At 41.6% G+C, this 13,571-nt stretch overlaps 1 protein-coding gene across 1 annotated transcript; it reads left to right on the top strand.

Moving 5' to 3' along the window:
• The first annotated feature begins 8,895 nt into the window (after positions 1–8,895).
• LOC118429894 (zinc finger protein 665-like) lies at positions 8,896–12,702 on the top strand. The gene is made up of 2 exons (XM_035840521.1): positions 8,896–9,053; positions 10,567–12,702. The coding sequence occupies exon 2, from the start codon at positions 10,578–10,580 to the stop codon at positions 12,042–12,044; it is 1,467 nt and encodes a 488-aa protein (XP_035696414.1). The 5' UTR covers positions 8,896–9,053; positions 10,567–10,577; the 3' UTR covers positions 12,045–12,702.
• Positions 12,703–13,571: the final 869 nt, after the last annotated feature.

Here is a 13,571-nt window from a genome sequence, read left to right as displayed (position 1 = left end):
AGAGGTGCACTAGTTCAAGAAATATAAGAAACACAGACCTGCTATAAAACAAAATAGAACCATATTTATTTCTATGAAAAGTACTCACCTTTCTGACAGTTCTGTCCAGTCCATCCAGGTGAGCAGGTACATTTGTAGGCGCCATCTATGTTCACACAGCGTCCATGTAGGCATGGGTTCCTGGTGCACTCATTGACGTCTGTGGTGTAATAACACATTTTTGTAGGAGGTGGAGCTTTAGGTCCATAAATTCTACACGACGTACTTCTTGCTAAGTTTGATGAGAATGAGAAATGCATGTAAAGATATCATAGATGTTTTTTAATTTGACCAAAACAGAACATGCAAAACCCGGTGTGAAAAAAACTCACCTTTTTTGTAGGAGTTTCATGTCCAAAATTCTCATCAAAATTCTCATATTCTACATGATGCACTTGATGCTAAGCATGTAAAGATATAAAAGACTTTTTGTTAATTTAACAAATAAGAACACGCAAAACCCGTTGTAAGAAAAACTCACCTTGTTGACAGTTCTGTCCAGTCCATCCAAGTGAGCAGGTACATGTGTATCCACCTCCTGTGTTCACACAGCGTCCATGTTGGCATGGGTTCCTGATACACTCATTGATATCTGTGAGATAATGTTAACAATTTCTGTATGAGGTGGAGTTTTAGCTTTTTGGCTAAGTCTGTGTCAACGAGAGATACATGTAAAGATATCAGAATATGCAATACCCGCTAGAAAGAAAGATAGCTAATCTAATATGGATGTTTTTACTAAAATATCACCTTGCTGACAGTTCTGTCCAGTCCATCCAGGTGAGCAGGTACATTTGTAGCCGCCAGGTATGTTCACGCAGCGTCCATGTTGACATGGGTTCATTGTACACTCATTAATGTCTGTGGGGTAACACATTTTTGTTGGAGGTGGAGCTTCTAGGTCCAAATATTCTACACGGTGCACTTCATGTTTGTGCCAATAAGGAATGCATGTACAGATGTCATTCTTTTTTAATTGGACCAAAACAGAACATGCAAACCCCGTTGTGAATAACAACTCACCTTGCTGACAGTTCTGCCCAGTCCATCCAGGTGAGCAGGTACATTTGTAGCCGCCATCTTTGTTCACACAGCGTCCATGTAGGCATGGGTTCCTTGTGCACTCATTGATGTCTGTGGGATAATATCAATCATTTCAGTCAGTGTCGATGAGAGGTGCACCAGTTATGTATGATAAACACAAGAACATATAAGAAACACAGACATGCTATAAAAAATGGAAACATTTTTATTTTTGTGAAAAGTACTCACCTTGCTCACAATTCTGTCCAGTCCATCCATGTGAGCAGGCACATCTGTATCCAGGAACTTTGTTCACACAGCGTCCATTTTGGCATGGGTTCCTGGCACACTCATTGATGTCTATGGGATATTGGAAACAAATTAATGTAGGACGTGAAGTTTTAGGTCTAAATGGTCTGCATAATGCGCTTTATACATACCAAGTTTAATGAAAAAAATCTAAGAAATATAAGACATGCAAAACCTACCATATAAGACAGAATCCATTATGATGTAGATGCTTTTGTGAAAAGAATTTACCTTACTATGTCTTAATTAGAAACGTCTGACCATTCGTTAACAAACTTAGACAATATCTTCAATATTTCTTTGAGTATCTCATAACCTTGATGCCTAACCTTCATCGATGCTCTTGCAATTGCTATATATGTAACAGGACGAATTACGAAGGAACTCACCTTGCCGACAGTTCTGACCAGTCCATCCAGGTGAGCAGGTGCATTGATAGTCGCCATCCTGATTGGCACAATGTCCATATAGACAAGGCTTTTCAGCACACTCGTCTATGTCTGTAGGATTTGAAAAAAAAAACTGTATGTGAAGCTAAATATGTTAAAATGATAGTTTTCAAATACTAGCTCAATGGTACGAAAACACACTTAAAGGTCAAAATAAAAGAATGAATCTGTCACAGTAGAATTGAAATGTCTCTAACTGCACATTAAGAGGTTATCATACCTTTCTGGCAGTTCTGTCCAGTCCATCCAGGTGAGCAGGTACATGTGTAGCCGCCATTGTTGTTTTCGCAGCGTCCAAGTTGGCAAGGTTTTTGGCTGCATTCATCTATATCTTTGAAATGAAGGACACAAACCTTTAAGGTGATGGAAGCAGTAGTTAAAGGATGATGACTTGGATACCGTTAACGTGCAAAAGCACATAAATTGAGGTTCAAACATCCAATGACCATCCGGAAAATCAAAGAATGTCTTACAGAATAAATTGAAAAAAAATCTCACCTTGCTGACAGCGGTATCCAGTCCATCCATGTGAGCAGGTACATGTGTAGCCAACATGTTTGTTCACACAGCGTCCATGTTTGCATGGGTTCCTGGTGCACTCATTGATGTCTGTGGGATAATGACAACAAATTTTGTATGAGTTGGAGCAAGAACCAAACTATTAACCTGGTATGGTATGAAAGTTAACGCGTGACGTTTTTAACATAGAACAGAGCTTAAACACATGAAGTAGTCTAGTCTTCACCAGACTTTGAGTACATTACTTACCAGCAGTTGACAGAGACTTGACGGTCGTTGGATGGATTCCAGTGTGTAAGCTGACACATTTTTGTTGGAGGTGGAGCTTCTAGGTCCAAATATTGTACACGGTGCATTTCATGTTTGTGTCAATAAGAAATGCATGTAAAGATGTCATTCTTTTTTAATTTGACCAACACAGAACATACAAAAGCCGTTGTGAAAACAACTCACCTTGTCTTTGCTGGCAGTTCTGTCCAGTCCATCCTAGTGGGCAGGTACATTTGTAGCCGCCATCTTTGTTCACACAGCGTCCATGTTGGCATGGGTTCCTGGTACACTCATTGATGTCTGTGGGATAATATCAATCATTTCAGTCAGTGTCGATGAGAGGTGCATTAGTTACGTATAAGAAACACCGAAACACAATATCTGTGATATAAGACAGAACCCATTATGATGTAGATGCTTTTGTAAAAAGAATTTACCTTACTAACTGGTACTTACTGTCTGAATTAGAAACGTCTGACCGTTTGTTAACAAACTTAGACAATATCTTTAATATTTTTTGATTGAGCATCTCATAACCTTGATGCCTAACCTTTATCGATGCTCTTGATATATATGTAACAGGACGAAAAATCTCACCTTGCTGACAGCGGTGTCCAGTCCATCCATGTGAGCAGGTACATGTGTAGCCAACATGTTTGTTCACACAGCGTCCATGTAGGCATGGGTTCCTGGTGCACTCATTGATGTCTGTGGGATAATGACAACAAATTTTGTTGGAGCAAGAACCAAACTATTAAACTGGTATGGTATGAAAGTTAATGCGTGACGTTTTTAACATAGAACAGAGCTTAAACACATAAAGTAGTCTAGTCTTCACCAGACTTTGAGTACATTACTTACCAGCAGTTGACAGAGACTTGACGGTCGTTGGATGGATTCCGGGGTGTAAGCTGACGTTCGAAAATGCCCCAGTTGACTCCCCTGCCGAGGGCAAGACGAGGGAAGTCGACAAGGAAACAGTAGCACGCTTATCTTTGAAGAACTTTGTCACCCGTGTTGTAGTAGACGTCCATAGCATCGATGTCGAGGACAATGAAGTGATGTTCACAACGACAGCGCCCGAGCCCGAGTTTGTCTTGAAGACAGGAGTCGCCATGATAAGGGTAGAGTTTTCGTCCTTGAAAGAACTGCTCACCCGTGGGGTAGCCAACGTCTTCAGCATCACTGGTGAGAAGGATGGAGTCATGTTGGCAAGGGCCGACCTGTTTTCTTTAAGGATTGTCATCGCCCTTGGAGTGGCAGACTTCATTAGCATCGATGTGGTTTTGTTTTCCTTGGAGAACGCCCTTATCCTTGGAGTAGCTGACTTGCGCAGCATCGATGATGTAGAGAATGAAGTCATGTTCACAAGGGCTGAGCTGTTGTTCTTGAAGAAATCAGTCGCGTTGATAAGAGCCGACCCACTTTCCTTGAAGAAAGTTGTCATCTTTGAAGTAGTAGTGATCTTTTGCATCGATTGGGAAGGGAATGGAGTCGTGTTGATAAGAGCCGAGCTGTTTTCCATGACGACATTTGTCTCCCCAGGACGCACAGTCATATTCATCATCATTGGTGACGAGAACTGGGTTGTGTTGACAAGGAACGGGCTGTTTTCCTCATTGAGTGCAGTCATTTGTGTAGAATCAGACTTCTTTAACATCGGGTGTAGGGAGAAAGGAGTCGAGTTGACAAGATCTGAGCTGCTTTTCCTGTAGACAGTCGTCGCCCTTGGAGTGGCAGGCGTCTGGGCCATCGATGTCGGGGAGAGTAGAGTCATGTTAACAAGGGCTGAGCTGTTGTCCTCGAAGAAAATCGATGACCTTGAAACGCTGGCATTTGTTAACTTCGCCTGGATCACCGTTACCTGTTGATTTGTAGAGTATTGCGCCTCCTGCAAATATGTGATGAGTTATTGTAGACAGAACCGCAGCAATTTGCTATTTTGGACAATTTGGGCACCACTTGTGCAAGAGGAGAAGAGGGACGGGGCAAAGAGGGAACTGCTAAAAAGGAATCTTCAATATCCGTGGGGTGTCCTGGAATTTCTAGGAAGCACCGAGACGTAAGGATATATTAAGTGAACATGGCCCTATGGACAATGGTTTCTATTCAACAAAATCAACTGGTGGGCTTACCTTACTTCCAGGTGGGATGAAAACTGACAGGACCACTCCGATGACAGCTGCTGCAATCACCAGGATTCCGAATCCAAGAAGTACCCAGCAAACTTTACTGGATTTTGTCATCCTCCACATTTTCATCACACACTCTGAAGTTTAATGTAAAAACATAAAGCATAAAGCCTTGACAGAAGATTCTAAAAATCAGAAAATGATCAGTCTTAGAACTATTAGAATATATGGACCCTTACACACCAGGGGTATCCCTAGAAGTTAAAAAAGTTGTAGCATCGGGCAAGTATCCCAGGAGCATTTTCAGCTATTGAAACAGTTCCAACTACTTTTTTTTAATTGCACGGCGTATACCTTTGGGACAGAAGCTTTTCTTCGCTTTGTGTTGCTCTTCATCCCTGTCAGTGTCCCCCGGTTTGTAGTACGGATCTGAGAAAGATTCGTCCGTCTGTTCTGGATACACCACAGTGTGGTCTCCCATGTCGAGTTTCCGGGAAGGAGGTACATCGGGTAAAGGACGTTTCAAGTTAGGATTAACTTTCACCCTTTCACCGTCGGACCCTATTCCATATATTCATACAATAAAGAGAGAGAAGCATTGTTTGGGAATATTAGAACCAAAACACACATCTCCCTTAAGGTGAACTCTTACTGCACTTGCGTCAATGCGGGATTCGAAAGATACTCAACAAGTTCAGGGATAAAGAACGATTTTTTTTTCTATTTTGTCATCTTCTAAGTCACTTTTACGTATTACGCAATATCTAAATAATAAAAGATCGGAGAATATAACAAAACAGTGACGCAGTGAACGATCCCTGCTGTGACACATAGAGGTTAAGTTCAAGTCAAGGTTAAGTCCGTATGAGGTACTGTATGGAAGTCTTAACCATTCTTTGTATATATATATATATATATATATATATATATATATATATATATATATACAGCTTGAAAATGTATATATGCAATTGTTATACAGCTGTGAAAACATCTTATAGAGGTCGCTGAGGAGTTCATCAGTCACGTATGCATACAGTTAAACAATTGTCTTCAATCAATGACTGTTTTGTAAAAGTACTGTACCACAACAGTCATTGGTTGAAGAAAATTGTTGTAACTGAATGTTATAGAGAATGCTGCACAGGACATATACATATAGATGTCTGAGGTTCGACTACCTGGCATAACCCTAAAGTCACTGAAATTGTGAGGTAGCTTATTCGTACCGTGACAGGTTTGGCCAGTGTTATAACCACATGCTAAGGTACTCTCCAAGCAGAGGTTTGGCTTCCGCTGTGTTTTGATGTGTTTGGGGCGTTTTTGTTGGGAAACGACACCCAGTTTGGCCATCCCACGAAGAAAATGATATAAAATAGAAGCCCGTTAAAAACGCCTAAAATCACGTCTAAAACAGCGCCGAACCTCTTCTTGGAGAAAACTTCTGTGTCAGGTCAACAGTCTGCCGTTTTTCTTCAGTGACAGGTACAGGTCTGGTTTCCAAAGGAGGCCCACAATTTTAAGAACGTTGATCATCACCAAAAGGGACAACACAAGAGAATAAAGATATGAACAGTGTCAGTCTCGAAGAAAGAAATGCCATGTCTTCTTCTTCTTCGTTACCCTCTAAACTACCCACTGGGGCATCGTTGAGGGGGGTGGGGGTGGCGGCTGTCGTGCGGATTAGGGCAAGCAAGCCAAACTGACCTTAAAGGCCTCGACTGTCGGGAAAACGGAAAATCCCTTTTGGTTGTAATTAACTGATATGTAAACACGTGGCTTCCTCTGGTTCTGTGTTGGGCTGTATTAAGGTACTGGGTTGGAGATATGTTTATGATACCATTCACAATTTTGTAGAAAGTGATTAGAAGTGCATCTCTCCTTCTGTTAGCGAGGAGTAGCCATTTTAGGCTTGTGAGCATGTCTGTGCCTTTACATAAATCCAAGTTGAGGTAGCAGAACACAGTATTAATGGGCGAACCTCGGGTTCTATGACGCGGGTACATGAAATAGTACGGATAAACTTGTTGAAGGAGAGGTAAAAAGCCTTATTTGAGGGGCAGCCAGATATAACCTGTGCTACGTGGTCACGTAAGGTGTCGACTCTGAGACTGCATGGTTTGGATTGTGAAAGTTTTCTTTTTCTGTATCTGTATCTATATAGCCGGTATAACCGCCGTTCGGCGTAACACACCAGCTTCGCAGGCACGCGGCGCGGCAGCAGCTGGTTATATTACACCGAACGACTCATTACACCTACCTTTTGCAAATCTATCTGCAAGCGTTCTTTAAAACTACCCAGAGAAGATGCCCCTACTGTACTTGGTGATAACAAATTCCACTCTACGATAGTTCTGGGAAAGTACGAATTTTTGAACACATCAATCCTAGGTTGGTAACTCTGGTATTTGAATGCATGACTGTTTCTTGTCCTTTTTTGAGCTGGTATTAGATACTTATCAGTTGGTACGTCCACCAGTTTATTGGCCATTTTGTACATCATGGAAAGTCTGGACATTTTCCTTCTATCTTCAAGTGACATCCACTGCAAATCTGTTTTCATTTTGGTAACACTAGAATCCCTGTTATAGTTGTTTGTGCAGAATCGGGCAGCTTGGTTCTGTACCCTTTCAAGTTTATCTTTGTCTTTCTTTGTATACGGGTCCCATACTGTAGCGGCATACTCAAGGTTAGGTCTTACTAGTGACGTGTATGCAAGTGATTTTACACTGGTTGGGCATGCCCACAAGTTGCGTTTGATTACTCCCAATGTCTGTTTAGCCTTGGTTGTTATTTTGTTAACATGGACACCCCACTTCAGCCCAGTTGTTAATGTAACACCCAGGTATGGGTGGGTTTTTGTGGTTTCTAATGTCTGACCACAAAACTGGTATGGGGACACTTTTGGTGTTCGTTTGTTCGTTATGTGCATGATATAGCACTTATCAGGATTGAACTGCATGAGCCATTTCCTTTGCCATTCTTCCAGGGTGTTCAGATCTTTCTGAAGAACTTGTGAATCATTTTGTGTGGATACCTCCATATATAACAGACAATCATCGGCGAATAACCTCACATTTGAATCGAGCTGGTCTGGCAAGTCGTTTATGTACAAGAGGAAGAGCAATGGTCCCAACACAGTCCCTTGTGGAACTCCCGACGCTACTTTAACTGGAGCTGAGGCCTTCCCTTCCACCACTACCGTTTGCTCTCTATTCGTCAGGAAAGCCTTCAGCCAGTTAAGTGTAGTACCTTGAATTCCATAGAACTCCAGTTTTGATATGAGTCTGCTATGTGGGACTTTAGTGAAATCGAGTATTGCTAGATCCACCTGTCTTTTATTGTTCAGTGCCCCAGCTATGTCGTGAACTGTTAAAATAAGCTGTGTTTCTGTGGATCGCTTTGCTCTGAAACCATGCTGGTTGCCCGTTAGTATATTGTGGCCTTCTAAGTGTTTCATGATATGGCTGTGGATAATGTGTTCCAGTAGTTTACAGGAAATACTGGTGAGTGAAACAGGTCTGTAGTTACTAGGGATCGCTCTATCTCCCTTTTTGAAAATGGCGCATATATTTGCATCTCTCCAGTCTTTGGGGATTTCTCCTGTGTCAAGCGATTGTTGGAAAATGTTGGTTAAAACAGGTGCGATTTCACTGGCTGTCATTTTGAGGAACCAAGGAGGTATTTGGTCTGGCCCGGATGCTCAGGGATTGAGGCCTTGCAACATTTTTTCAACACCATAAGTAGAAACTTCTATTTGTTCCATAGGAGGGGTGCAGGGATGCCCGAGGGATGGCATGTCTGTAGTGTCTTCTTCTGTGAATACACTTTTCGTGTATAAATGCGCCCCTTTACGCAACTGCCTTCCTAGCGTGAGCCGGCTGCAGTTCTGTGACCTCCGCAGAGGGGCATTTCAAAGAGGGCGTGAGAAGACGATACGCCGACAGGATTGTTTTGTTTTTTAATTTATTTTTTAACATATCCGATTTTGGTATTCCAAAAGTGCACCCTACTATATTTTAATGCGTCGAAGCCAGTCACATTGAGGCCCTTAACTATATAGAAATCCCCATAGGCCGAAAACTGTGTTCTGCTACCTTGAGCGCTATGGCGACAACTACTGAATAACCAGGAGATAATGGTTGACCCAATACCACGGTATACTTCTGGGTCATGTGATGCTACCTGTTTTCCGGAAAACGGCGTGGTGTGGAAGATTCTTTAATTCGTCTCAAAGAGTTCATCAACTTTAGCGGTTTACGGCGCAGACGGACGTTGTTGTGCAAGTCTGCTGGTGTTCAAGTTTGTTCAGGTAAGACGACCTCTTGTATTTTGATTCTAGAAGCTCTGTAGATTTGTCAGAAAGCTCGAAAGACTCGAAGTCATGAAAGTACGTGAAGCGTTTCGTGAGCGCCTTGAAACTTCATATAAGGAGGGGCCGGGAGCGAAGGTATTAACCACATGGTTTGTCGTCTGTGTCCGCAAGGAGGTTGAAAGAGTGTCCGTTAGAAGATAGACCAAATTGTATAAGGAAAGAATTATACAAATGTTTGAAATGTTCCAATTTTTTTAAGAGAATGATTCTGTTGAGAAGAGGAAATGCAGAAAGAAACGTAAACAGCGGGGGCCTGTGAGGGGGTTACGGAAGACCCTTTGATAAGAATTCTGAGGTTATTCATTCAAACGCAAGTGAAAATACAGGTCTTATCTCAAGTACTTTTTCTTTCAGGGTGAATTTTACATTGTTCGGTGGCATAGAAATATTTCATATTTGTAAGAATGGCGCGGTTTATATCTGTAAGGGGTACCTCAACTTCCCCCGTCCGCCCCCAGACCGGAGCTTCCTGTCGTTCTGATATCTGGTTTTAATTATGGCGTGCTTGAACTAACTCTGCGGGGAGGTTCAGTAGTACTACTAGGAGGGTCTGCACGCTCTTTTGCGTAAGGTGTAGGCAGCCTATTTTTATTTCTCCTGATTCGTATGGAAAACCTTAGTAGCAGAGTACAGCTTTCGGCCTATGGGCATTCCTATAGTTAAGGGGTGCACGTCTGAAGTGCGACAAACTAATATGTTGAAGTCGAGGATATAGCCTACAAAATAACTGAAAAACAAAAAAAGTTTTTTTTTTTGTTTAAATTTGACGCAATCTTTGAAATGGGTGAATTTGAATTCTCCGAATTACTAAGGTTTTGAATTCTTCGTGTCTTCTCATGCGACAGACTGCCGCCGCAACAGCCAACTTTTAGGGGGTGAAATCCCACCCGTGGCCATGATAATCATCTTCTTCTTCTTTCGTACTGCCTAGCCTCAATTTTTGAGATTATTGGCAGACTACGCATGGGTAAATTACAATACAGGTGACCAGTACAAATAGACATGGGAAAATAAAGGAAAAACACTAGGGGAAATGAAAACAAACTGATTTTTTGTGTGCAAAAGACAGGACAGGTGAATTTAACTTAGTCTTAGTGAATTTAATCTTCCAAGCCATCAACCAATATAAATGTTGTGGTGTATCTTCTGTAAAACATTACAGGAATTGTGGAAAAACGAAGGAACCAGTGATTTTGTCTGAAATATCTTATATTGCTGCATATTAGTTGCAAAGGCAGGCGACAGCATTTTTTACATCTAAATGAGAACGAGCCTATAACTTGAGGGAGGGGGGTGCTGCTGTAGAATTTCATTGGGGGATGTTGGTCCTAGAGCCAAGGAGTCAGGCTGTATAGGCCCTGGAAACCGTTTGGTTAGAACACTTATGTACAAGTTGATATACTTAAAAATCTACGGTCTTGCCTGATGACAGTTCATCTTGTCCCTACAGAGGCAAGGAGGATGACATCAAAAAGCAACGTGCAGATTTCAGGTGACGTCAGGTTAAATGCAAAAAAGGATGATTCTGTGCGCATGCAGCCTTCCACTAGCAGAGGGGGGAAGTGCTACAAGTGTGAGGAGTGCAGCAGGCAGTTTAGCCGGCTGAGTCATCTAAAGCAACACATAAACACTCACACTGGAGAGAAGCTCTTTAGATGTGAGGAGTGCAGCAGACAGTTCAGTCGACTGAGTTATCTAAAGAAACACATACAGACTCACACAGGGGAGAAGCCCTACACGTGTGAGGAGTGCAGTAGGAAGTTCAGTGAGCTAGGTAATCTTAAGAAACACATGCGGACTCACACAGGGGAAACACCCTACAAGTGTGAGGAGTGCAGCAGGCAGTTCAGGCGACTGGGTCATCTGAAGGCTCACATGCGGACTCACACAGGGGAAAAACCCTACAGGTGTGAGGAGTGTAGCAGGCAGTTCAGTCGGCTTGATTGTCTTCGGGGACACATGAAGACTCACACAGGGGAGAAACCCTACAAATGTGAGGAGTGCAGCAAGCAGTTCAGTCATCTGGGAAGCCTGCAAAATCATATGCGGACTCACACAGGTGAGAAACCATACATGTGTGAGGAGTGCAGCAGGCAGTTCAGTCAGCTTAGTAATCTGAAGAAACACATGCAAACTCACACAGGGGAGAAACCCTACAAGTGTGAGGAGTGCAGCAAACAGTTCAGTCAGCTGGGTAATCTGAAAACTCACATGCATACTCACACAGGGGAAAAACCCTACAGATGTGCGAAGTGCAGCAGACAGTTCAGTGATCTGGTTAGCCTAAAGACTCACATAAGGACTCACACAGGGGAGAAACCCTACAATTGTGAGGAGTGCAGCAAACAGTTCAGTCATCTAGGAAGCCTGCAAAAACATATGCGGACTCACACAGGGGAGAAACCCTACATGTGTGAGGAGTGCAACAGGCAGTTCAGTGAGCTTGGTCATCTGAAAAGACACATGCGAACTCACACAGGAGAGAAACCTTACAAGTGTGAGGAGTGTAGCAAGCTTTTTAGCAGGCCAGAAGAACTGAAGAAACACTTGTATGCACACACAGGGGAGAAACCCTACAAGTGTGAGGAATGCAGCAAACAATTCAGTCAGCTAAGCTATGTAAAGGAACACATGCGGACTCACACAGGGGAGAAACCCTACAAGTGTGAGGAGTGCAGCAAGCAGTTTAGTCAGCTGAGTAATCTAAAGACTCATATCAAAAGCCACACAGGGGAGAAACCTTACAAGTGTGAGGAGTGTAGCAAGCAGTTTAGTCAGCTGGCCCATCTAAAGGGACACATGCGAACTCACACAGGAGAGAAACCCTACAAGTGTGAGCAGTGCAGCAAGCAGTTTAGTCAGCTGAGTAATCTAAAGACTCATATCAAAAGTAAATTGCATGCAAAGCACATGCAAGCTCACAAATAAGAAAGCCCTGGGCCAGGAATATGAAATAGAGATGTCGGTCACAAGGAAAATTTTGAAGATTGCCTACCAACATGGCTGATTTGTCAATTTAACATTTATTTTCACATTTCGTTTAGTAGTTCGGTTTGGTTTGGTGTAGTAGTACAGTCAGCGTTTTGATTGTAAGTCCTTATGCATTCGTCTTCAACTATTGTTGTAATGATCTTGCTAAGAAAGATATTACTTTTATTTTCTTCTTGATTTGTTATCTGAAGTTCGCAACCTTAGATAAGTTAGAAAGGTATAACAGAGCATGTTTCCTTCTTTATAGAGTTTTGCTTGCCCTTTTCTAAAATGCCAAGTTGTCCATTAAGTGTGGAATAACAGTTTAAGTTACAGAAGTCCTGTTCTGTATTTCAGGCTTGTAGTTTAGCTGTAAAAAAACCTTGGTAACAATAGAACTGAAGAGAGCTTGTATTTATGAAAAAGCCTCGTTTCGTCATTGCTAACTACTTGCAGTACCGTAATCATCAGAACTAAGTTTTATTTTTTAGGGGTATCAGAAGCTGTTTTTTGAGGCCTGAATTTGTCTTGAAAATTCACATTGTAGAAGTGTTATTTCAGAATTTGTCTTGAAAATTCACATTGTAGAAGTGTTGTTTTAGGTTTTATTGTTGTCATATTTTTATATTGCAATCCATACATAGTATGGGATTGCAATATATTGTTTTTCCTTTGTTTCTTCTCCTCCTGTCAAATCTTCAAATTGGAATAACTTTTTTATTTTTCGACCAAATGACCTGAAATTTGGCATGGGCATAGAGGTGGCAAATACCCCCAGACTTTTTTTTTCACTTTCTTGATAGAGGCCTTAGAATTTATGATATTTAGGGTTTTTGGTCATTTTTAGACAAAATATGTATATTTTGGGCCCCTGTGCCCTGGTATTACAAGCTAACGACCTGAAATTTGGTACAGAGGTGCATTGGACATATGAGCACAGAAAACCATTAACACCTTCTTCATAGATCACTTCAAAAATGAGTTATTTTAGGGTTTTTGGCCATTTTTGACTAAAAATGTATATTTATGGCTCCTATGCCCTTGTATTAAAACCAAATGACCTGAAACTTGGTACATAGGTGCGTTTGACATATGACCACAGAACCCCATCAACGCTTAATTCATTGTTTACTCCAAAAATGAGTTATTTTAGGGTTTTTGGCCATTTTTGACAAAAAATGTATATTTTTGGCTCCTATACCCTTGTATGAAATCCTAATGACCTGAAATTTGGTACAGAGGTGCATTGAACATATGCTCACAGGACCCCATTGACACTTTCTTCATAGATGACTTCAAAAATTAGTTATCTTAGGGTTTTCAGTCATTTTTGACTAAAAAATGTATATTTTTGGCTTCTATGCCCTTGTATGTAAACCAAATCACCTGAAATTTGGTAGAAACGTAAATTGGACATATGGCAACAGGACCCAATCAACAATTTCTTCATAGAGCACTTATAAAATGAGTTATTTTGGGATTTTT

The sequence above is a fragment of the Branchiostoma floridae genome, chromosome 14 (assembly GCF_000003815.2).
Source record: "Branchiostoma floridae strain S238N-H82 chromosome 14, Bfl_VNyyK, whole genome shotgun sequence".
Classification (NCBI taxonomy): domain Eukaryota; kingdom Metazoa; phylum Chordata; class Leptocardii; order Amphioxiformes; family Branchiostomatidae; genus Branchiostoma; species Branchiostoma floridae.
Note: the sequence above shows the minus strand (reverse complement) of the source record. Positions and strands in the feature narration are given on the sequence as shown.